This window comes from Agelaius tricolor, unplaced genomic scaffold (genome assembly GCF_023055355.1).
Source record: "Agelaius tricolor isolate 1412-34295 unplaced genomic scaffold, bAgeTri1.0.p SCAF_1, whole genome shotgun sequence".
In the NCBI taxonomy this organism is placed as follows: Eukaryota; Metazoa; Chordata; class Aves; order Passeriformes; family Icteridae; genus Agelaius; species Agelaius tricolor.
In genome coordinates this window covers 71,459,607-71,484,311 of record NW_027269261.1, presented here as the reverse complement: position 1 = coordinate 71,484,311, position 24,705 = coordinate 71,459,607, and the positions used below count along the sequence as shown (strand labels likewise).

General features: G+C 42.2%; 1 protein-coding gene across 2 annotated transcripts in view; it reads right to left on the bottom strand.

The window, feature by feature from the left end:
* CD2AP (CD2 associated protein) overlaps window positions 1-22,044 on the bottom strand; it is a 76,650-nt gene extending 54,606 nt beyond the window's left edge. The window contains exons 1-2 of one of the 2 annotated variants that reach the window (XM_071439537.1): window positions 21,791-22,044; window positions 352-512 (exon numbers count right to left, since the gene is read on the bottom strand). In XM_071439537.1, coding sequence (XP_071295638.1) covers window positions 352-512; window positions 21,791-21,794 — 165 coding nt within the window. In that variant the 5' untranslated portion in view covers window positions 21,795-22,044. The remainder of the gene's footprint in view (window positions 1-351; window positions 513-21,790) is intronic. The other variant, XM_071439546.1, reaches the window with a different exon arrangement.
* Window positions 22,045-24,705: the final 2,661 nt, after the last annotated feature.

The following is a 24,705-nucleotide window of genomic DNA, read 5'->3' as shown; positions in this document are numbered from 1 at the left end:
TCTTCTGCAGGGGTAGGTTTAGGGTTTTTTTATATTCTTGTTTTTTTAATAAGTTCATCCCACTAAAGCAGATAACCATAGCTACAAACAATTTGGTTGAAGTCAGAGTGACACAGAACACATAATGCAAGGATACAGGGCAAAATAAATGCTAAAGTAAGAACAGACAGCAGAAGTTAATTTTAAAAATCTTCAAAAGCATATTAAAAAAATGTTAGCACCTTGAATGTCTTCCCATTAAAAAAATAAACCATCCTGTTACAAATACAACTTCTGTGTATTCCAACTATTTCAGTAACAGTGACCCAGCCACACCATCACAGTAAAATCAAGCCAATGCAGAAAACTCACCTTCACAAAATTGTCAGGGAACATGCCCCTTCTGCCATTTAACTCCCCTTCCAGCCATCCTTCTTCTTCCAGTTTTTTCACATTCCTGATGATTTCCCCAACTCGGATTGTTAACTCATCGTCATGCACTGCATCATAGTCATATTCCACAATATAGTCCACTAAAAAGGAAAAAAAAAAAAAACAACAAACATGCACAATGAATACAACCCAGACTGGGAAATGCAAGCTTGAAAGCCATGCATGTTCAAAAGGCAAACCTAACAATGAACGCTAACAACGAGCATCTCCCTCACAGCAATGCTCATTTGTGAACTGTGACGTTCCCACATATTTTTGAGAAGGAGAAACAATTGGATAGTCACCTATTAGAATAAAGTAAATTCAGGAAGAGGACACCAGATCATATTTTTGTGGACGTGGGTAAGTTTTTGTTCAAGTCTAGTGGAAGGAATTGCTGGCAGTGATTTTTTTCCCCACCAAGTTCCAGCTGAAGATTTACCAATTATGAATCACTGCCCACAGGGCAAGTGCTTCTGACTCAGTGCCCATTTGGGGCCAAGGATCAGACACTGTGTGTATGGTACATACTTGCAATGCCTTGTTAATCCTCATACTTGAGCCTGCTACTATGTCTGCAAAAAACTAATTGCTGCACACACAGAATTTTTGCAGGTTTGATCCAAGAAATTCAGTACAGCCAGAAGGCGTGTGATTGACAATATCATACAACTTAAATTGCAAATATGTAAAAAATCACCCTCATTCAGAGTCATTTGGTTTGTCTGAAGTAGAATAAGCAAGTGAGCTTTACTTTTGATACAATTAAGTTTACTCAGAGGAGCACAGCAGTGTATTCACACACATGTCCATCTGTTGCACAAGATCCATGAGAGTTGCTCACTGGCAGCTTAAGGCTTGTTTGGCAATAAAAACCCATTTGTTCATCAAGAAATTCTGTTCATGCCTGAAATTTCCACAAACCTGCAGCAATCAAGTAATCTTCCTTCTCACTCAAATTCAGTCAAATATCCAGGCACTGCCAAATGTTAAAACACTGTCCTCACTGAAACCTCTCTCTCCTCTGCAGATCACAATGCACAAGAGCACAAGTTTAAAAGACAGAAATCCTGAAAGGTTGCAGAAGTATTTTTCCCAGGTTAGATTGTTTCATCAGTGTATAATAATACACAGCAATTAATTTAAAAATGAAGTAATCAAATAGGAAGAAGCATTATTTCCTTGTTATTGAACTTAAAGCTGCATTAAACCAATGTGTAATTCTGATCTGTGGGCAGTTTTAATTACAAGGGCAGCTGCAGTGATTGCAATTAAGCCTTTATCCCTCTGCTGCCTATGGACAGCCAGAAAACCCTTAGTAAAACACCAATCTACATGATGGTGCCATGAATGCAAGAGATGCTTGAATGATATGTCAGGCAAACTATTTTCTGAATGCACCCTTTAACAAAGGAACCAGTAGACATCAACATGAAGACTTAATTTTGCCAGAGTTAATTTGAAGACTTTTGAAGACTTAATTTTTAAACTTTCTTCCTTTAACAAAAAACAATCATTTTCCTCCTTATGAACAGAAGTCATCACCAGAGTTATCTGCCTGTGATATGCACCTGGAACTTCTAGCACATCTTTCTGTACTGTATATATGTATCTTTGCCAAATGTACTCTTTAAGCTTGTTTCAAAGCATCATATTCCCCCACTACTGCCTGCAGCAAGCAGAGTAGTTCTGTCTTGCTTCTGCACACAATTGTCTCTTGAGTGGCTGACAAAATATTGCCAAACATACAGGAAAGTCTGGCAGTCACAAATCATAAAGACAACAGCCATTCATCACCTAAGAGTCTGCAAATGAAAACATCACCTTCCAACCAATTCAACCCAGCCATTCTGGAAACCTATAAATGTAGAAAGATGTAAGAAATATCCATGTCACATATTTCTCTCATGATACACTGTTTTGAAGCACATCAGCAGACAGCATATCCTATAGAACAGCTTTACAAAGCTAAACATGGAAAATGGATCACAAGAGTGTCAGTCATGGCAAATGCTCACAGCAGTGACCTGAACTGCCAAACACCTGGTCCTTTTTCCACAGCAGCAGTAGATAATCACACCCACACTGTGTCAACATGAACCAATTCTATTGAAAGCTTATTTATTCCCTCGGGAGAACATTCCTGTATTTGTGTTTGAAATGCACAGAACATTCATTTGGTCACCTTTCCAGACTACAAAACACTTACTTGGTCATGCCAACAACAAATAGAGAACCTGAAAAACCTCCCAGTCATCATCCACATGTCTTTATGTTCCAAAGACAAATAGCAGTAAACACTCATCAGCTTCTTACACATGAAATTGAGGTGATGAACTTCCTCCTGTATTTGTGAGTGATACCCAAAGCCACCCCTTGCTGTCATGGATACATAGACAAAACAGGTATGAATTCTGTTGCCTTGTCTGTGGAAGTGGAAGGGACCATGGGGAATGTTAAAATAGTTTCATCCCATAGATTTTTTTCATATGATGGCAGAGGATCAGCAAGGAGCTACACATCCCATGTCTTGCTACCATGTGGTCCTCAAGAACACTTACAAGTTTTGCTTTTCAATATCAGCAAGTAGCACTAGTTGAATCATCCGGGCGATGGGCAAGAAACTTCTGTACTGCCAAAACAGTCCAGATTAAATAAATCTCTGAAAAATACTAGAGTATTATATTTACCCAAGTAAAAACAGAGTCCATCAATGACAGAAAATTTTTTTAAGGAATCACAACTCCTTATAACAACACTAACTAGAAATTGCATTCGTTTACTGATTATACTTCTTAATGCTTGTACTAGTTCTGAATGCTTCAGGTACTCACTTTTAAAAGTTTTACTCAAGAACAGATACACTGCAATCAGTCAGCAGTAAGGTGGACTCCAGCAGTATAAGCTAGTCAAAACTGTTTTTAAAAATTCTCAACTGGTAGAAGGTGTAGAACCCCTCAGCAACACAAGCTATCAAATCCCCCTATCTTATCTGCCCTCTGCTTTTTTACACTGCTTTCTCCTTTTCAAACCTCACTCAAATCAATTATCTGGAGCTTAAAGTCCATAACGATCAAGTCTCAAATGAAAAACAGTCTTAGGCTTAAGCAGGAACACTGTGAGGTTTACTGTGCTTTTCTAGCACATCCAGAAACACTAAAGTTCACCTGAGAGAGGCAGACAACTTTCTCCTGAGTTTTCACAGTATCTGCATACAAAGAAAGGCTGAAAGAGCTGGGAAAAGGCTCAGGAATATCTCATCGATCAGGGTGTGGAAAAGACCAAGCAGTGCCCAATGAAAACACAAGAGGCAGTGGGACAAAATGAAAACAAACAAATGCCACTTAAACATATATAAACACACTGTCATCCGATGACAGCTTTCCAACATACTCAGGAAACCTTCCAGATGGTGTTTTTTGAAGGTTCTGACCTATTTTCAGGGGCAACTGACTGATTAAAGCAACAGAGCTACAAAAAAAATTATTGACTGGATATACTTGGAGGAAGATGGCTCTGTGGGAGGGGTCTGCTCAGCTCTTGCTTTTTTAATAAGATGACAACTTCACTAACAAAACAAGAGTGAAACAATTAGGTTGGACATTAGTAAGAAATTCTTCATAAAAGGGTGAAAAGAGTGCTCATATATTGGAATGGCCAGCCCAGGGAGGTGTTTAAGGGAAGACTGAATGTGGCACTTAGTGGTCTGGATGGTGTTTGGTCATAGGTTGGATTCCATGATCTCAGAGGTCTTTTCCAACCTGGTTGATTCTGAGATAAAACACACCAAACCCATCAAAGCCAGTCAGCAGCAGCTACAGACTATGTTATTCCCCCCAGCACAAAGTGTCCTACCTAACACCTCTGACAAAACAGCTCCCACTGTCAGCCAAGACAGCAACACTGCCTGCACCAGGCATTCAGCCACTGCTGGCACAGCTGGACTCCCCACTTGTCCAAACCTTACACAACCAGCTCTTCTGCCAACCACATCACAGTGCCAAACCAGAGGCCAAGTCTCCCAAAAAGCATGGCCACATTATATCCATCTTCTCTGATTTTAAACAAAGGACGCCTTCAGCTACTCAGACACTTTCTGAAGTTGCCTGTAAGAGGTAACTAAGTCCCTCTGGTAGCCCTAAAATAGAAATCAAAACACAAATCAAGGAAGAGTGGAAAATATATCAAAATTCTAGCATGCCTGTGTCTTCAACAGAAATAGGCACACATCCAGCAAAGAGCACAATTTCACATTCTTGGTACTTTGTTTAGGGTATTACAATGTTGTCAGAATCCAGTGACTTTTCTGTAGTAGACAAAAAAAAAGACAAACCAGATTTAAAATAAATTCCATTGAAAATACACTTTAATAGCTTATACATTTTTTTAAAAAGAGGAGAGAGGGATTCATCAGATGACTGAAATCCTTGTATATACTGGGAAGTCTTGCTGAAACTTGCTGCAGGCCTGGAGGGACAGAGTCCAATGTGAAGCAGCAAGAATTGCTGCAGTGCTCCATAAAGGTCTCTTCAGGCAGGTTTCAGGCCAGTTCAAAGTCATTTATTGGAACAACAACCCTGTAAAGTCGTGTGACCTCCAGAAGTACCTTGCCAGCAGAACTGCAGTTATGTTAGAAACTGAGCTTTTGCTTTTCCAATTTATCACAACAGACAGCTGCTAGATGTCTAAAACTTCATTAGTACTGTTATTTCCACTTGTACATTTATCATGTAAAACCAGCCAAGTTTAGTCTCTTATAAAACAAAGCCTAACAATTTTGTTATTATGTATGAATAGAGTTACAAAGATATTTTATTTTATAGCAGACCAAGTTTAGGCTAAAGACAAAAGACCACAGAGGACACAATCTTACCCTTTTCACTACCATACTCTTCACAACTCTTTCAAAATCAGGTGCCAAACTTAAGGAAAATGATCTTTCCAACTGCTTTCCCACAAAAATGCTTCTACCATTGATGAGCTATGGGAATTCCAGCTGGTTTAATACTAATACAATAGTATATGTTCAGCCACTTAAGACAGACCTTTACAGTGAAAAAGTAGCACAGGTGTTTAAACGCTGAACAATGAAAACACTTCTGTAAGTGTTAAACATAAGACGTGATTATAAGAATGTTTTCTTTCCACTTCAATACCATATAATTTCCTGTCACCCAGACCTGACTCACTCATGACAACCCAGATGCTTAAATAGAAAGGCCTGACAGACTTCCCTTTACCCTTAAAATTCTAGCTCCTGATCTCAAAACTGTGAGCTTTGTCTACAAAGCTCTCCTGTAAAGACACAGGCACAAGGTGAGCACCAGGGTTTGGGAACCAAGGAAAAATCCCTCCTGGCCAAGAGCTCCCACTGCTCTGCAGCCAGGCTTCCTCCAGGCTCTGCATCTGCTTCACACTCCTGATTACAAATGACCAGAATGACCTGTTCCCCAAAGATCCAAGTATTCCTTTGGGGTACAGATGTAGGTTTGCTCTCCCTCAATCTGAGGGGAGCACCTCACATTTCCCACTATCAGGGAAACCACTCTGAGCACTGGTCTTGTGCAAAAGTCCTTCCCTTCACACCCCAATAACCATCCAACTGAGAAACACCCGAGGGACTGAACTTTGAACAATGGAAACATTCAGTATTTCCTACTTCCCTTCTCATGGTGCCCAATAAAGCTACATCACCAACAGAGAGTAGGGAAACCCATGGAGCTGTATTTCCAAGACAGCTTAACCCAAGGATGTTGTGATCCCTTGCTTTCTTCTGTGTGCATTCAGTGGTCGCTTCCCCTGCTCTCTACTTAAATTGGTAGTTATTTATAATACTGGGGAATCAGATAAAGAAAACAGTTCAAGAGAAAGCTTGCAGTGACAACTTTCTGCAAGTTTATCTCCTTAAGATGTCTCTCTGCAGGGTCAGACATAGGACTGCTTCAAACCCACTTTAAATCAACCTCTACATCCCTGTTACATCCCAGATCAGGAGCGCCCTGCTCAGTGAAGCTCCAAACCACCCTCATTTGTGGTGGTTCAGTTCAGTGTGGAACAGTCTCACAAAGTAATCTGGAATTTTCACTGAAACTAAACCCAGGAATACACCTAATGCACATTAATCTTTAACAGGCATTGTGTTCATGGGACAAGACTAAAACTACAATGGTATAAAAATGTCCAAAACTTGAAATCTGAATATGGTCCCTCACACGAGCAATTTCCCCCTACAGATCCACTCAACTTGCCCCTCACCACTTGCTGCTTTGCTCAAAGCCAATATCTGCCATGAAATCACATCCTAACATAACACATCATTGATTTAAGGCCACTGGATTCCTGTCAACTCTGAGGGTAAGGATGCAGTTCCATGCTATTAAGAAACTGAACAAGTGTCATTAGCTAATGGAGACCATACAGTCCACACATATTTAACTGTACAGTCACCAGTTTTGAGCCACACCACACAGAAGAGCAGACATTTCACTGGGCTGAGCCATGCAGAGCCATCGCCTCACACTCCACGTGGAGGACTTACAAACAGTTGCATCACAAGGGCTACAGCAAGCATTAAGCATCACCAATGAGATGTTTTACCTTCACAGGAGCTCAGAAGGAGGTCGGGTGTCTCCTGTACAGCCCCTGGAGTGGCAGTGACACATGGCAGAGCCATTTCTACCTGCGCCTCCTCCCCAGGGAGCCACACACCAGTTGTGCAGCTCCAGACCAGATAAACAGCTTTGTACCCAAAGCAGTCACACTTCCTCCTGCTCCTGAAGCTTTGATCCCATGTGCCAGCCAAGCAAACTCTGCTGCCACAAGGAAGGGATGTGGCAGAGGAGGTTCTCTACAGTTTAAGACAATGCTGACCTCATTTATTCAAATATTGACTTATGGTCTTATTTTAAGCAAAATGCCCAGAGCCATGAGAATTCTTTCATTAGTTTATAATAATACAACACAATGCCAATAAAATAGAAATATTTTCATGCCATTTTATGTACATTTTCTTTTAAGCATATACAATTCCCAAAGAGCTGTAAGCTAATTATTCCGGTCATGCATTATTTCAAAGACAGAGGACCTAAATCTGTACAATTTATTAGTTCAGGTTGCTGGGCAAACAAACACTCCTTTCAAGCAGGATGCCTCCAATACATACAAACACACAGTGTTGGACCCAAGCTGATTCTACATAAAACCGGCTCAGCTATGTCCACCCAGTCTCTGGAAGCACCACAAACACCCTGCTGTCACCCAGTGGGGACTCAGTTTGGATACAACAGGATTTGCTCTGTTTAAAGTAACTTCATGTTGAAGTGAGTAAGAGCCTTCACTCTCTCTTCAACACACCCCATCTAAGAAGGCTCAGCAGTTCAAAACAGCATTAGATGAGTGAGGGCAGTCAGACATTGCTGCATTCAGGCTAAATTCCCAACAAACCCCTTTCCGCTTCCTCAGCACATGGGCTGACCAGCCAGAACTGTTGGATATGTGATAGTTTACAAGACCTGTTAAAAACTTTGTAAGTACTCTGTAGTGCTTACACTGAGAATATTTTAAACTGCTATAAAGATAGCTTTTAGGAAAAAAAATAATTAAGTCAGAATAAACACACACCAAAGAGAAAACCAGCAACAACAATGGCAACAAAGCAACTTTGAAACTCAGTATCTCCTATCTCAGGTGAGTCTTTGCTTCCCCACACTTGAGCACCAACAGCCCAGCTACTGTCAGCTTCCCACGTTAAGTGGAAAAAAACTACCATTGCAAGAGAGGAAGGAACAAGCTGGCACAAAGGCACTTCTGCTATTTTCCCATTTGGTCTCACCACATTTTCTCCTTTCTAGTGATAACTACCTTATTACATCCTTTCAGCATATACTTTTTCCCAAGTCTGTACTGACAGGACTAGAGGCATTTGTTTTAAACTGACAGAGGGGAAATTGAGATTAGACCTCAGGAAGGAACCCCTGCTGCTGAGGGTGGTGAGACAGCACCAGGAGCTGGCTGGGGACTGTACTGTCTGAGAGTTTGTGATTTGGATGTCAGTAGCATTGCAGTGAGACGGTACTTGTGGGAGAAGTGTTTAGTGGCTGAGACTAATTTCAGTTTGGCCAACTTTTGCAGAATTTCCTGTCAGCTGTAAAGGTAAAATCAAAAGTGTAAGTAAGAAACTTCAGAGAGGTATATGAGAGATCTCATGGATTATAAGAAATCTGACAAAGTTACAAGATGTCTCTGAAAAAGAACATGCTAATGGCAGGGATTTGTTAATTTATTTGTATGTTTTATAACAAAAAACATCATAAAATAAATTTGTGCCTGAATCACAGGATAGCTTGGATGACCTTTAAAGAACATCCATGGGCAGGGACACCTGCCACCAGACCTGGCTGCTGCAAGCCCCATCCAGCCTGGCCTTGAACACTTCCAGGGATGAAACATCTGCAGTCTCTCTGAGCAGTCTGTGCCAGTGTCTCAAGTCTGTGACAAGGCAACTTTATTCAAAGTTTCTTTTTCCTTTTCTTTCTGTCCACCCTGCAGTATCCTATACTATTTTTCCTTACTTATTTTGTAACTTGCTCTGTGCTGCATTACCCAGTTCTAGCTTTCCACTTAAAGCAACAATTCCTCTACATCCATAGCTTGCCTAAAAAAAAGGAAAATAAAAACAAAAATAGCAGTCTACCCTTGAGACAGTCTAAAGCCAGGAGACTTGGGTCTGTCAGCACAGAACTCGTCCATCTGGAAGCCGCCCTGGATCCGCCTGGCATTTTTAGATTGGGTAAGGCACTGCTGCATTCTCCAAGATATGACTCACCATGCATTTTTAATAAAAAGTTTGTGTTGAATTTTAAAGCCCAGTAAGAATGCCTGAAATAATTAGGAAAATGAACAGTTGAAAACAGTTTAAAATGTAGGCTTTTCCTCCCAAATTATTTTAACTAATGAGAAACTCATTGCATTCTAACAGCAACCACCTCAAACATCAGTTTCTTGTGCCAGCTCGGGTGCAATTAGCAAGAGACTTTGGGAAGGAAAGTATAGCAGAAACCCTGCCCAGCAGCCTGCTCTGAAAGACACAAACCACATATGCCTCATTTTCCCACTCCAGGTTCCTGTAATCTTCTGGAGTGCATTATAGTGCTTAACACTGTATAAGATAAAACACAACTGAAAATTGAATGTTTGTCAATTTTCACTTACCTAAAGCAAATTGTCTTCACACATACCCTCATAATTTTACAACTGTGCTGCAGATGATAAGTCACCACTGACAACCAGATGGGAAGAAAAATGTTTTAGGGATACCTCACTCCAGATTTATCAGCTCTAGAAGAAGAACCCCATCGTGTCTCCTCCAATATTATCAGAAATACTTGTCTTAAACTCAGTCATAAATTTAATAAATTTTACAGTTTTGGATTTAATTTGACCCCCCACTTCTACGAGCAGCATTGCTGGGCTCTTCCCTTTATAGCACAAGACATAAATGGGAAGTATTACAATAAAACCTCAATTACCTCCAGGTATTTAATACTTTATAAGGATAGGGGAGGTCAAAACATTTTTCCTGGGAAGTGCTTCTGATGGAGCAGAAAGTGATGGTTTGTGCTACATGCGATTTCCCTCAGTGTGAGCAGAGCTCAGAGCAAGAAACCAGCCCAGAAATGAGAGGTGACACCTGCAGGAAAGGCAGCCAATGTCTCCACAAGCGGAAGTGAAAAAATGCTACTAATTCACATTGCAGAGAAAACCAGGGATCTTTGAGGGCACAGGGGAATGTATTTAAAAAAAACCACACCACATTTTCTGAAGCCATGACTCAGACATTGTTCCATATATAGATTTATGCCTCTTCCTCTGTTCCTTCCCTTAAGTTAATTTTATAACATCTATTTGGCAAAACATTCAAGGTGAGTCACAAAACACCGAATTACAAGTTCTGCTAAAACAAAGCCATGCCAAAAAGCACTGAAGAACAAAAGAATCGTACCTCATCTATATTTTGTTCAAATCCAAAGCACCAAATAAGCAGTGAAAGTACCTTAAGGTCAACGCCATATTTATTCATGTTCCCTTAAAGCTTTCAATACATAATTAGCTCACAAAAATAAGTTTGAAGCTGTTGCTTATCTGAAAACTCTTTTAAGTCATTCCCCTGAAAAATAAAAAACTGTATTTGAAGTTTCCTTTCTTCTGTTAGGACTCCACACTACTATAAAAGCTTCAGCTTCTTCTGCAGATTTTTTGTTCCAGGAGTCTCCTAGCCAAAAAGGACACCATGATCATAGCCCCAGGTTATGAATTCAAGAGTTATGAAAACAAGAAAATCTCCTAAAGCCTTTTGGGTTTAAATGAAAACTCCTTTTACACTCCGAAGAAATGCAGAAATGCTTTGACAGACAGCCTACAATTTGGCACATCTCTAATTCTGAATGACAATTAGTACTTGTGCAAACATGGCAAGAATCTGGCTTTGAAATAAATTTACAGGAACTTAAAAGCATTATTTGGAGCATGCACAAAGTGTTCCCTTCATCTGTAAAAACAGACATGATGCAAGAGTCTGAATGGTCCCAGATTGGAATTTTGCAAAAACCACAAAATATGCTTAGCATTACAACAGGAGCAAGTGTGTGTATCTGACTCCATGCTGTCAGGGCATACTAATTGTGACATAAAGTTCATTTACTTTTTATTGTGGACATTTTAGTCAAGAAAATAAACTGAACATCTGATGGAAAAGCACAGAAAGAAATCTCTATGAAATGGATTTCACAAAAGCCAGTCAAAACAGCAGATGCTCAAGGGCACCCTACAATCTCAATCAGACAGTTTTAAAGGAGGCAAAATTGTTTCATTAGGTCAATTATGTTCTAAAAGTTCAAAGAGCAAGTCCTTCAAATATCCATTTCCACATGTATTTAGAAGGATTTAAGTAATTCTTATTAAGATCATTATTTCATTCTGCATGGTTTGCAATGCTTCCAATCACAGGAAAATAGGGTTTGAAAAGACCCCTGGAGTTTACTTATTCCAAACTGGTCAGAACAAGGTTAATCCCAAAGTCAAATGAGGTTGGTTCAAGGCTTTGTCCAACTATATTTTAGAAGCCTTGAAAGGATGGAGATAAAACAGCTACCACAAGCACCTTTTTCTGATACTGAATTCTCATAATAATTTTTCTACATTATATTCAGTGGGAATTACCTCTGCCCTAACCTGCAGGCATTGGTTCATAATTTTTCACCGTGCCTCCAAGGAGAGTAAGTTGTTCTCTCCAGGCTACACCTACTCCTTGCACACCATATGCATCAGCCTCCCAACCACCCTCAACTCTCCAGTTCAGTGGCATTCCCTCTGCATTTGAGGGGAGGGAGGAGCAAAACTGGACACAGTATTTTACAGCCTGCCTGAGTGCCAGGGAGTAGGGAACAACCACTTCCCATCACCTGCTGGCTACTGTCCTGCCCACGCCCCCTGGCAGACAGTTCATTACTACTGCAGCACACCAATCATCCCCCACCCCATTCACTGGAGAGTTTTTAGGTACCTGGTCATAATCTTGAGCATTTGAAGAAATCAGTGTAATGTGAGCATCCCTACCTGCCCATCCTCCTGCTTCACTCCCAATAGTTCTTCCCCTGTACACCCATTTGGCTGAAACATGCCAGAAGAGCAGCATCTCTAAAGAAAGAGCTGTATATTTTTTTATTTTTAGGTTTTTTTGTAGAGTCAGCACTGAAGCACTCAAATCTCAGTCCTTCCAAGGAAAAGACTTCAGGACTGCCCCAACACTTATCCTTCTAACCTGATGGCTGGCTGATCACCAAATATGCAGCTTGGAAGCAGCTACAGCATGTGCTGTGTCTCACAGAGTTAATTGATAGTAATACCACCATTGGTATTTGAAGAATTTGAGAAGGGATCAGAGGCCTTACAGGAGTTCATGAAAAGCAGTCTGGGATAGCAGAAAAGCAAGGGATAGCAGTTGCTGCCATCACGAGGCAAAGCACCTGAGGCAAGTTCACAGAAAGCCAACCCTCACCTCCACTGTTCTCAACACAGTCACTTGAAGGCATAGTTTGGATTTCAGAAACACAAAGGAAATACCCTTGGTTGTTCCCACATATTCACAAGTACAGGCATAATCCTGGGAACCCAGCAACATACACAAAAAAAAAAAAAAGTGAAATCAAGAGAGAAGAGTCAGCAATACAACCTCAGCTTTTTCAAACACCAAGGTCAGGATTTACGACTTCAGTCACTGCTCAGAACTGAAAAACCAGGATACAGCAGTGAACAGCAGGATCCAGCAGCTCTGTGTTGATGGGAAATCACTCCAGTCTCCTTGCTGCATGGAGATGGCAGGCTGTGCCTTATTGTACTGACAGCACATCTCCTGTTTCATAAACAGCTTTATTTCATCTGCTGTTCATCCAGCCTGAGGCTTTCTGTTACTGGTTATCTATCAGGGCAGGTTTTCTCCTACAACCTACACATTAGAAGCTATTTACATTACAATCCATACATGTACCTTATAGTTCTCTCTCAGTAAGGATGAAGTGCTAAGACTGAAACAGCAAACTCTTCCCACAAAATAAGCATCTAGTAAGGTGATGAGCACATGAAAACAAGAGGAAGCAATTTTATACACTCTTAATTGTGCTTTTACTTGACAACCCCACACAGTTAATTTTTATATATACATCCCTATAGCACACAATGATTTTAAAAATGCCTTCAAGCTCTCCTCAAGCTGCAAAGGGAGATAGTTTCCAATTCCCCTACCTCCTGACCCCACATTCTTTTTCAGATACTGGTAGGCTGTAAAAGCAGACCCTGTTATACTTAGGCTTCTGATAATGTGAATGTGTCAATGTAGTGGTTTTTAGTATAATCTTCCCCTTCACAGACACTCTCCTTCCCTGTGCTGAAGGATGAGATGTATTTTCAGTAACCTGCGGGTCAGGCAAAGGAAGCCCTGTATTTGATTTTCAAGAGCAAAACAGCACAGTTCACGATAATTTATCCTTAATTAAAAGGCTACATTCTGCTGTTTGCACTTCTCAAGAAAATCCACTGCCTCTTTATCTACCATACCCAGGAGAGCATGGGATTAACATATTTGCTTTTATCTTCATGGCTTCAAAAGCCTTGCTCACCTCAGCACTTCCACTGCCCCACTTGCAGCACAGCATCTCATTCCACCTGGCTTCTGAACAGCACCAACTCAGCTGAACACAGCAAGAAGTGTTGCTTAGGACACTGAGGTTTCAAACAAATAGCCCACGGCTCACCCTGCAGACACTCAGGCAGCTTGTAAATCCTGCTAATTTTGTCAAGTCCTGTACCAAAATATCTTAACAAAAGAATATTCTTCACTGAACCTCTTTGGAAAGGGAAACAGACAAGGCTCTGCTTTCCAGGAAGGACTGCTTTAGTCACTTACAGAAACCAGAGTTTGACAGTGACTCCAATCTGAGGCTAAAGCAGTGACCCTGCATGGTCTCTCCGTACTCATTCTCATTTCACCACCTCTTCCCCTGTGCTGCTCTCACAGTTGTGCTGCTCCAGGGTGTGTCAGTCTATTTTGCTGCCAAATCAACCAGCTGGTTTTCTTCCAGCTGGATTCAGCCTTAGCCAGTGTCTTGGACTAGATCATTGTATGGACACATGATCACTAAACCTGCCAAAAGGGGAGATTAAAGAACACTCTGATATCTGCATTATCCAGGGATTGATCATACCAAGAAATGATGGATCTAGCATTCTCCTGGCAGTTTGTTCTAGCAATTAATAACTTCCCTGACAGAAACATTTAGATGTTAAAATGAGTGCAAATAGCAATGTGATATACCTCAAGTTTTAGGCAGGCTTATTCTACTTAATCTTGCATTTACTGGTTTATGATAGTGCTAAAAACACAAACTACATAAAAGCATTTAAGTGATGGGAACATTGCAAGTCCAGCCCAACTGCAAAAAATCAGGATACAGAAGAACAGATGCATACTTTTACATATTGTATGTCTTCACATATGTGTCTCTTCTCTAGACATACACATTATTGAGAACAACCAAAACCAACACCTACAGAAATATAAAAGGCACCTCAGTAACAGGTTTTAACTGTTTAGAATCTATTTTCTCTTTAAAGGTATTATTAAATCAATAAAAAAATTGCAAATTAGAGGTACAGTTTAAAAGGAACATTTGGCTGGCTTAAAATGGATTGGGAGGGATTAAAAAAACCCTTTAAAGATTCAGAAAAAGAATGCTGTGAAATAACCAGTTTGGTTGATCATGAACACTTAGGGAGAAAAATTAATATAGACACACCGAAGAAACTTATGGAATTATAGCATGGATCTAGTGCAAAGTAACTGCAGGTTAAAATGGAAAAGGAAAAACATTGTACATTCCCTGACTCCTGAAATTCTGTCCACTCTCTTGCCCAAGAGGTAAGGACTGCAGCCAGTGAGGCCATCCAGCTTGCTGGCACGATGGCCAAGCTGGCACAGGAGTTTCCCCCCACCAGGCAGCTGGTCAGCTCCCAGCAGGGCCCATGGCCACTGGAGCCAGACACAGGCGCTGCACAGCTCCAGCAGCAGCCTGGAGTTATCTCTAAAGCACAGCCTGGAACTGCACCCACAGTGTGACAAGGGAGATTATATGCAAAGCAGCCTTCAAACAAATCTGTTCATAGCTCAAGGTGCAAGTTCAGAGTTAAGTGGTGAGATTCTTCCCCACTTCATGAAACTAGTGGTTTTATTTCTTCAAGCAGTAAAGAGGGAGACCCTTCTCCCTGAGTGCCAAAGATGCATTGAGAAGAAACAACTTGAAACATTCTGATAAGAATGTTTGCTTTTATATTTTTCCAGAAAAATGAAGAAACAGTGCAACTTGGGGAAATAAAAACACACTAAGAGGAATGAAGTAACACTGGTATGTTACCAATACAGCCACAATTGAAATGAAGAGCCAAAACTGGAAGACACAAAACTTCTGTTGTGTCCAAACTGACAACTCCTGTAAGTGTGCCAAAGCTGGTATCAGTGTCAGTAGCATCCTCATCCTCCTCCTGCAGCCATGAGCTCAGTCTCAGTTTTTGGACAGCCAGCCTGGCTGAAAGCTGATTCAGAAAGACAGGGAAGTTTCAGATTATTTGGTTCATACAAGCAAGGGAAGAGAACAATGCTCATTAGTCAGAGGTAAGCAAAGGCTCAGACTTAACTCCAGTGCCAGCTTAAAAAGATCGAACTATATCCACAGTCAAAAACATTTGACAAAGGCCAACCACTTAGTAACTTTATCAAGGAGGCAGAAACTGATGACTTAAAAGTCTTCTTTAAATAGTAAGTCAGGCAAGTTTCCAGGAACTCTAGCAAAACTGCTTTATTTAAAATTAAAGTAAAAATCATTAATAACTGCCATCCACAAAAACCTATTCACAGCTACTGCAGAAGCAAAAATAATGAGATTGCCCAGCACTGCTTAATTCCAAAACCATTTGCCTCTAATGACAAAATGTACCATGTTTACAGGGATTTATTTACTATTAAGAAACAGTGCAGTCTTAAGCCATTTAAATAATTTAAAGCAACACTTTATCTAGTTAAAACTAGAAAGCAATAACATTCATTTTGAGTTTCTTCAACAACAATGTCAAATTTAAACTCAATTTGCAATCACAAAGTTCTTCAGCACTAAGTGGAAAGCAACTGCAGCCCTCATCTGTAACACCACAGCTCAGCACTGCATAAACTGCTGAAATTACAGGAAAATGCTTCATTTTTTAAATTATTCAAAATATTATATTCTAATTTATTCTGCTGAAAGCAGTCCTGGTCTAATACAGATTTCACAGAAAGTTCTGAGTTGGAAGGGACCCACAAGGATCATTGAGTCCAACTCTTAAATAAATGGCCCATACAGGGACTAAACTCATAACCTTGCTGTTTTTAGCACCAGGCTCTGATGAGCTGAGCCAATCTCAGGGACATGAGCATATTATAGGCAATAAATATTCCTTTAAGAAAAGTGAACTTAATATTTACCTTATATTATACTCTCTACAATGTACATCATCCCAAAGTGGAAAGATTTAACTCATTTGGCAGACAGACACATACTGCAATTTTTCCTTCAGCCCGATTTAGGACTCTGGCAGTGGCAAGACTTAATTTTTTGTTCAAAAATATCTGCAATGTATCCTTTTCTTTGTTCAAGATTTCTGAAAAAGAAGTATTTCATACTGATTGTATATGAAGAAAGTCAATTCTGCATGGAAGTAGTGAAGTAAAACACAATCCCACCCAAAAACTCTTGCTGGCATTAGTCAGAGAAAGTAAATAGCCATGCTGGTGAAATGAAGTCTGAAGTTTATGCTGGGAAACAGGGAATAATTTAGGGTGAAAGGACACTTATTAACATAGCAAGAGTTCACATCAGAAAAGAGGCAACTGGAAAGGCAGTGTTAGTACTTCAGTCCTGCAGTCACCAGTGCACCAGGACAGCCACGGGTGATGCTCTAGCAGAGGTGCGCTCCCACACCACAGCACTGGGGAAATCTGTTTCTCACCACCCCACATCCAAACTAAGGGACAGCAAAGGCTCAGGCACCACCTCCACTGAATGCTGGGAACATTTTAGATCATTAGCACATTCACAACTCAGACCACAAACAAAAAACAACATTATGGAAAGAAAAAGCAGAATGGAATTTAGCAACCTTACAGGATGCCAGTTTAAAAAAAGACAAACAAATACCCACTTTAAAAGGAGCAGAAGAAAAAGGTTAAACCCCTGCCAAGGCCCAGAACACATTTTAAGTGCCCAGAGAGCAATCACAGCTGATAGAAATCGCTACAACCCAGACCCACTAGGAACAAATTTCACCTGATTGACTCACCACTTCTGTCAAGATGATTTCAGTCACTTGAAGCTTTTTCATTGTTGCTCTTTCCTAACAAATCATTTTTATCAAGCCAGGTTAAGGAACTAGCAGACCAGCAGTCACATGTGACAGCATCTCGAGAAGGAAAATGAATGAGAAGAGCAGAGCTGTGACAGCCAGAGCAGGACAGAGCAGCCACCTCGCTTAGCCCCAGACAGCGCAGTGTGCCCGACCACACATTTCCTGTGTTTATGCAACAAAAACCCACTAAGGGAAAAAAAACAAGCACAGGCAGACAATGGAGACAGCCTGTGAAGGTGAGGGTAATTCGAGGGCAAGGTCCTACCTAGCTGAAACTAAAGCTCTCAAGAACTTTTAGAAAAACAAAAGAAATCAAGACACTAAATATAATTCCACCCCTACACAAAGTTAACTCTTGAATAACATGAAAAACTCTTTTCAACAAGATGAAAAAATGATCAATACTAAATTAACTATCCAGGTGACCAGCACCTGGAATGACTGGCACATGATAAAAGTACATGTAGAGAAAGACTTGTCAGTATGAAGCCACCAAACAATCACCCACCATTTCTCAAAAACACAAAGAAGTCTGGCAGAACAAGGAGCAGTTTCAGGGCAAAAAAAAACTCACGCTGAAAGGACATATTTCCCCCACTCATTTCCATATATGCTAAACAGGGATTCCCACTGTCACAGACAGTGGTTGGCAAAAACCACAAGACTTTTTTGAGCCCCTTAGGGATGGACAACCACGGACTTGAACTATGTATAAAAAAAGATCTGGTGAAACCACAAACACCTCCGAGAAAGTTCATAATCACTTACTGCCAGACTAGGGGTTTTTATAAAAAAAAAAAAAAAAACAAAAACAAAAACAAACAACCACAAACAAAAAAACTTTCCACTACAAACCTGCCTTCCATATCCTTTTCCTCCCTGCCTGTCTCCACAGTCAGGACTCTGAGCACAGCAGTTCTTACATTCTTGGGGGAAAAAAACCCAAAAAACAAAAAAGGCAAGAGTTGAGCTGACAGAATCTCTAGCACCTTTTGAAGCAATTTCTGCTCAGTCTTCACCCAAAGTCAGGATCCATCAACTCTTCCCAGTTACTGTAATTTGGTTTCCCAGTAGCTTAGGCATGTATCTTCCAGAGTCAGTTTTACATCACCCTCCCTTATAGTTTTGTCTACAAAAAAGAACATGGTAGTACAAAACCACTTTGCTGACCACCACAAGTACAGCTGGTCAACATCAGGCTCATCAAGTACCTGAGTGCAGAAGGGTTTTTTAACAACTTGAACTTCTGATAATCATTTTACTTTGCAAAATGCGCTCAACTGCACATCCCACCTTACATATTTCCTGGTAAAAATAGCAGCAGCAGCAGGACTCTTCATCTATCCTACCCCATTTGATTGGGGGTGTATGGAGTAGATTTTTGGTTGGGGGATTGTTCTGTGAGGGGGTTTTTGTTTCTTTTTGAATTGAAGAACGAATCCTGAAGTAATGTTCTAACAGGTTCTTGGAATACTACTGAGGAATACTGAAACTGACACTGTCTGCACAGCAATATGTCAAAAATATTAAGTCTGCTTACAAAAACCTCCTAGATTGTTTTTTGTTGCCAACATGAAGCTATCAAAAGGCTTCACACAAGTTTAATGTTAATGAACTTACTCTGTAGACCAAATATATTTATACTTATTTTGTTGGCAATGAAGAAGTATGTCTGGTTTCTTAAAGTATCTGAAAATTATAATTTTTTCTGAAGAGAACATGTAGCAAGTGCAGATATACTAACCATGGGAACCACAAATCAAAGTCTGCATAAATTTTTGGAAATAAAAAAGATGGGGAGATGCGTATAGCTAAGAAGATACTGACAGATGTTCAGTGGATTGCAGTTTTCCACTGTGGCAATTTATCAGCTGCTGCTGGAATGTTTCCTTCTTAGTTATAAACCCATATGACAGTTAGCTGGAAGCTAATCTCTCCAAGTTAATATCAACCCAAAACAGCAAAAGACAAATCAATAAATAAAGTCTTTTCTACCTAGAACATCTGAATACATTTTTTTCCCTTTAATCTGTTTACCAAGCTGTTTCTAGAGTCATACACATATGATTACTCTAGTGCAGAAGGTAGAGAATTATAATGACAGGACTCAAGGGTGTCACTGGACATCACCAATAACTCTATATGGTCTTGTGTGTGTCACCTCTGATCACATCTCCCTCCCCATCCTTCAGACACCTGAATGACACATGCTCTTGAAACATTAATTTCCAGCTACCAGAAGAACATGAAAGAATTTGTTTCCAAGGCATTCTGTACTTCTGCCCTTCTCCTTTTGGTTCCTGCAGAGTCATACTGGCTGTTCTTACTTCTCCATAAATCTCAAAAATCCTTGAGTTCATCAAAGATACCTCAACACTCCCCTCTAAGCCACCTCTTACACGTAAAATCCCTTCCACAAGCTGACAAAACAGACAATCTCTTATCAAGAGCCAGCTCTACCATGAGACCAGTAATAAAATAATCAACTAATGACTTCTCAAGATAAATTGGGAGGCAACTACTAATTACAGTGAGTGCACAGCACACTACAGTTACTTTTTTTCCACTCTTACTTTTTTGTTTTATTGTACATTCCTCACCCCTTCTGACCACAATAAACAATACTTGAAAATCTGAATAAAGGACAACACCTTCAGAGAAAATCTGTTTAAAAGGCTCTGGGATTATTATACAGTCCTTTCTAGAGCTTGGTCACCATCCTGGCAGGAACTTCTCTGCAACTGCACATACACACAAATTGTTATGGTAATAAATAACTCACACAACAGCAATACTCACAGTGTGTTCACCCCCTCAGTTCAGTCATATCTAGAACAGTAATAACATGCTCATTATGCTCATCAGAAGAGGATTTCCTTTAGAAAAGGAAACTTAAGGACAAAAATACATAAAACCATGTCATAGAACAATCACATACAATCATGAACTGGACTCAGTCCCTATACAGTATTCCTAACTGTACTAATTGAGTATACTAAGGACTTTAATAACCCAAACCTACCACCATAGGTCAATCCTGAGTTATTTCCCATTTCAGTATTACAGCCTGAGTTCAATATGTTTAATTAGCACACTAAGCCTTTATGCTTTAGGAACTACCATCACAGGCCACTATAATGACCTGGGCAGACATTTCTCACTTGCAAATAAAACAATGCAGCCCAAAAAGCAATTAAGAGCAAGTCTTACCTATTCTGAATAATCACAAAAAGTATCTAAAAGTGAGATGTTTGGCTTCTACCAGAATTCAAAACACTAATTTCATTTTCTATTTTCAGATTTCATTTTAAGTGTGCTTTGACCTCATAAGACAACTTCCACTGAGATGAGCACACTGAAAGCAGATCTTGATAATCAGCAGAACACCAGCCATGAGGAGCGCTTATCGCTTCACTAACTACACGTTTGATCTGCACACCGTGCACTTCATTTCCATGCACAACGGGGAGGCAGAAAAGCTATCCAAAACCCAGGTACCCTTCCACTGAAAAAGCTTTACTCCCGTTCTGATGGAGCATGTTTGCACAGAGCAGCAGCATAAGCACACAGGACACTGAAGCCGCAGCCACCCGCGCCCCTGCACACACTCTGCACGAGTACAGCGGTGCTGCACAGCAGAGCAGGGTGGAGGTACGACAGACAGACAAACCGATCCGCGCACCGTTCTGGACCCCAGTGAGGTCCGAAATCTCTATAAAGGGGAAGTCGCAATAAGCAAAGAGGGCTCTCAAGAGCGGTGTTTTAAGTTCACTCGTTGATACTTCCCTATGCCGACGCTTACACTAAAAACCAGACCCATCACAAATGACTGTTCCCAGTGTGAACCTGAACTGGCACATCCTGAACACAGGAACATTCCCAGGGGGTCTACACTCACTCTCTTTAAAATACAGTGAGTGCTTCCGCCTTGGTGGAGAAATGGGCGAAGGCTCAGCTCAAATTGACGCTGAGTGGAAAAAAAAAAAAAAAAGGTGAAAGGGCTGGATTTAACCATAAAAACTTTTATGCTCACCAAGCCACTCCCTCCAAGCAGCACTAGGTATTGGTGTACACCTCGCTCTCCCCACCGAAACGCACGGAACCCCCCGCGCCTCCTCCCAGCCCGGGCCCCTCCGCAGCTCCTGGGACCGGCCGGGCGGGACGGGGCGGCCCCGGTCTCTCCCAGGAGGGAGCGCTCACCGAGCACCTGCCGCACTCGCCGGCCCGGCAGCTCCTCCACCGTGCCCCGGATACCGACATCGCTCCCGCCCCGGGCATCTCGGGGGCTGCCCCGGGCCCCGCGGGTCCGCGCCCTCAGACAAAGGGCGGCGAAGGCGCCCCCGAAGAAGCGGGAAGAGGGGGCCGGTGCCGCCGCCCGCCCCGCCGCGCTCACCCATGCTGCGACCGCCCGCCCAGGCTCGGCGGAGCGGCTCCGGGTCCCGCCGACACGCTCAAGCCGGGCACTGCGGCTCCATCCGTGGCGCTACGGACGTGGAAGGGGCGGCTCCGAGCCGCGGGCGGCCCGGGGCAGAAGCGCCGCTCGCCCGTCCCGTCCCGCCGCTCCCGCTGCCGCCTCAGCCGAGCTTGGGCACCGGCAGCTCCGCTCCGCCCACGGCGGGGGGCGCCAAGTCCCGCGAGAGCCGCGCGCCGCCACCGCCCCCACGCCGTTGCCAGGCGGGGGTGACGTCACCGCTTCGGCTCCGCCCCTCAGGGCAGGGACCGCCCCCGGCCCCGCCCCCGGCACACCCTCATCGGCCCCCCCGTTAGACCTGGCGTGAAACGCCTCTTCCGCCCCTCAGCGCTCCTCTCATTACTGCCCTCATCAAATCCCCTCTCATGAGCCCCTCACAGCTCCCTCATCACTCCCCAGTCAGCCTCCTCTCTCATAACCCACTCACCATCCCTCACAGCCCCTTCATCAGCCTCCTCATCATTCCCCTCATCACCCCCTTCACACAATCACAGAACAGGACAGGTCAGAAGGGACCACAGTGGTTCGACCTCCCTGCTCAAGCAGAATTACCCAGAGCACATGGCGTGGGATTTGTGTCCAGACAGTTCTGGAACATCTCCAGTGAGGGAGACTCCACACTCTCTCTGGGCAATCTGTTCAGTGCTCAGTCACTGCACTGTAAAGAAGTCCTTCCTCATGTTCTGGTGGAACATGCTGGGATCAGTTCCTGCCCGTTCCTCTGGTGCCATTGCTGAGCCCCAGGAGCTGAGCCTGGGCCCTGCTCTGAGCCCTCCCTGCAACGGGACAGACCGGGATGAGGCCCCTCTCAAGGCTGAACAGCCTCAGCTCCCTCAGCCTTTCCTTGTAAGAAAGATGTTCCACTCCCTTCATCTCCATAGTCTCCACTGGACTCACTTCAGGAGCTCCATGTCTCTCACAGAGCCCAGACCAGGACACAGCACTCCAGATATGCCTCAGCAAGACTGAGCAGAGGTGCAGACTCACCTCTCTGATGTGCTGGCAATGTTCTTCCTAATGTGCGCAGGATTCCTTTTGCCTTTTTCCCTCAAGGACTCACGAACAGCACTGTCCCCCTCACCACTGCCTTCATTGCTTGGGCCACCCCACATCCCTGCCCTGCTTCCCAGCACACAGTCCTCCTCTTCCTCTGGGTCTGGAGCACAAATCTTAGGAGGAAAGGCTGAGGAGGCTCAGATTGGAGAAAGGTTAATTCACAGAAAGGTTGATTACCCACTGGAATGGGCAGCTCAGAGACAGTGGAGTCTCATCCCTGGAGGGATGTTCAGCAAGCAGTGGATGTGGCACTTTGTGTCAGGATCTAGCTGACCTGGTGCTGCCTGGTCACAGTTGGACTGGATGGTCTGAGAGGACTTTCCCAACCTAACCATCCCCTTGGCCAATGTTATCAACATCACACACGTGTTTGTGGGCTTGTGCACTGCTTTTGAAGAGTTTATGGGGTAAGGGTCTTTTTTGTTGGGTGTGGTTTTTTTTTTTTACTTCAGATGCATGTAGGAAAGTGCTCCAAGCTATATCAGACTGCCACTGTTTAGGTCTTTGTGGGAAACTCAGGAATGAGTGAAACAACTACTTAGAACTGAAGAAATTTAAAGAAAAAACCCTGACTCTGAGGCCAAAAGGACAAGTAAACATGGTCTGGTTTTGATGAAAATCAGGGAATGTAACACAGCAGGGCTCTCTGAAGTGAAAATATTCCCTCTTTTTGGCTGCAGACATCCTTTTATGAGTGGTTCCAAATGAGCTGTTTCAGCCAAGCTCAGGACAAAATTAGCCTGAAAAGAATGTCAAGTATTTCCAGGAGTCAGCTTTTGCTTAGCATCTTTCTCATGGCACAGAAAGGGAAAATGAGTCAGATCATGAGCACTAAAGACACAACATGAAGTCTGAGAGTATAAACAACTATATATCACATTTTATTATGGTATTTTATCTGCTTCACCATACTTTGAGGCAGGTGCTTCCATTTTTTTCAACTGCAGAACTGAGACTACACAAGTCATAATCAGAATTTCCTTGAAGCAGGTGCAGTGTTTTGCTGATAAATGGCACCATGATGCTACCTTTAAAAGAAGAATTTGTTTTTTATAAAACTACAACCCTCCTGCACCCCCAGGTTTAAAGTACTTAATAAGAAGAGGAGGTTCGGGACAGAAAGGAAACATCAGCATTAGAGTCTGAAGCCTCTTCCAATAAAAATTCAGAAAATAACTTCCATGAGAATGAATTATCCTCATCTGTCTAATGTATCACTTTTTTCCACTTCCTTTGTAGAGCTATGTGCTAAAAAAGAAGGATAAAGGATAAGAGGAATTATAATTTTTATCTAATGTAGCAGTTTTTACTTTTTAAAATTCTGCCACAAAGCTAAGTGTGCATGAACAAGAGGTGAGAAATAAAATGTCAGTAGTGTACATGTTTAGAGAGCATTGAGGGAGCTCCATGTAGCCTTCTATCTGGAAGCTGGCCAAATCTCCTTCCAGTTCATATTCACTTATGCTGACATAAAGCTGCCTTTGCCCCTCCCTTCAGCCTAGAACAGGCTGGAGAGCAAAGCCCTGGTTCTTGGTTCTTATGCTGTGGACAGGTAAAATACTGGCTTTGTGAAATTCTGTTTTATTTCAACATGCCTTGATAACTCTGGCCAGGTCTAGCTCAAAGCTTCTTAGCAGCCTGAGTACAAAACCTGAGTTTTATTCTGAGCCATCTGCTCCAATGTTAAAGCACCAGCATCTGCTGGTCCTGTGCTTCAGCCTCCATCCTCTTTCCAGTACCAGTGAGGCAGAAATGGGATGGCTCCTGAGGGAGCCCCTCTG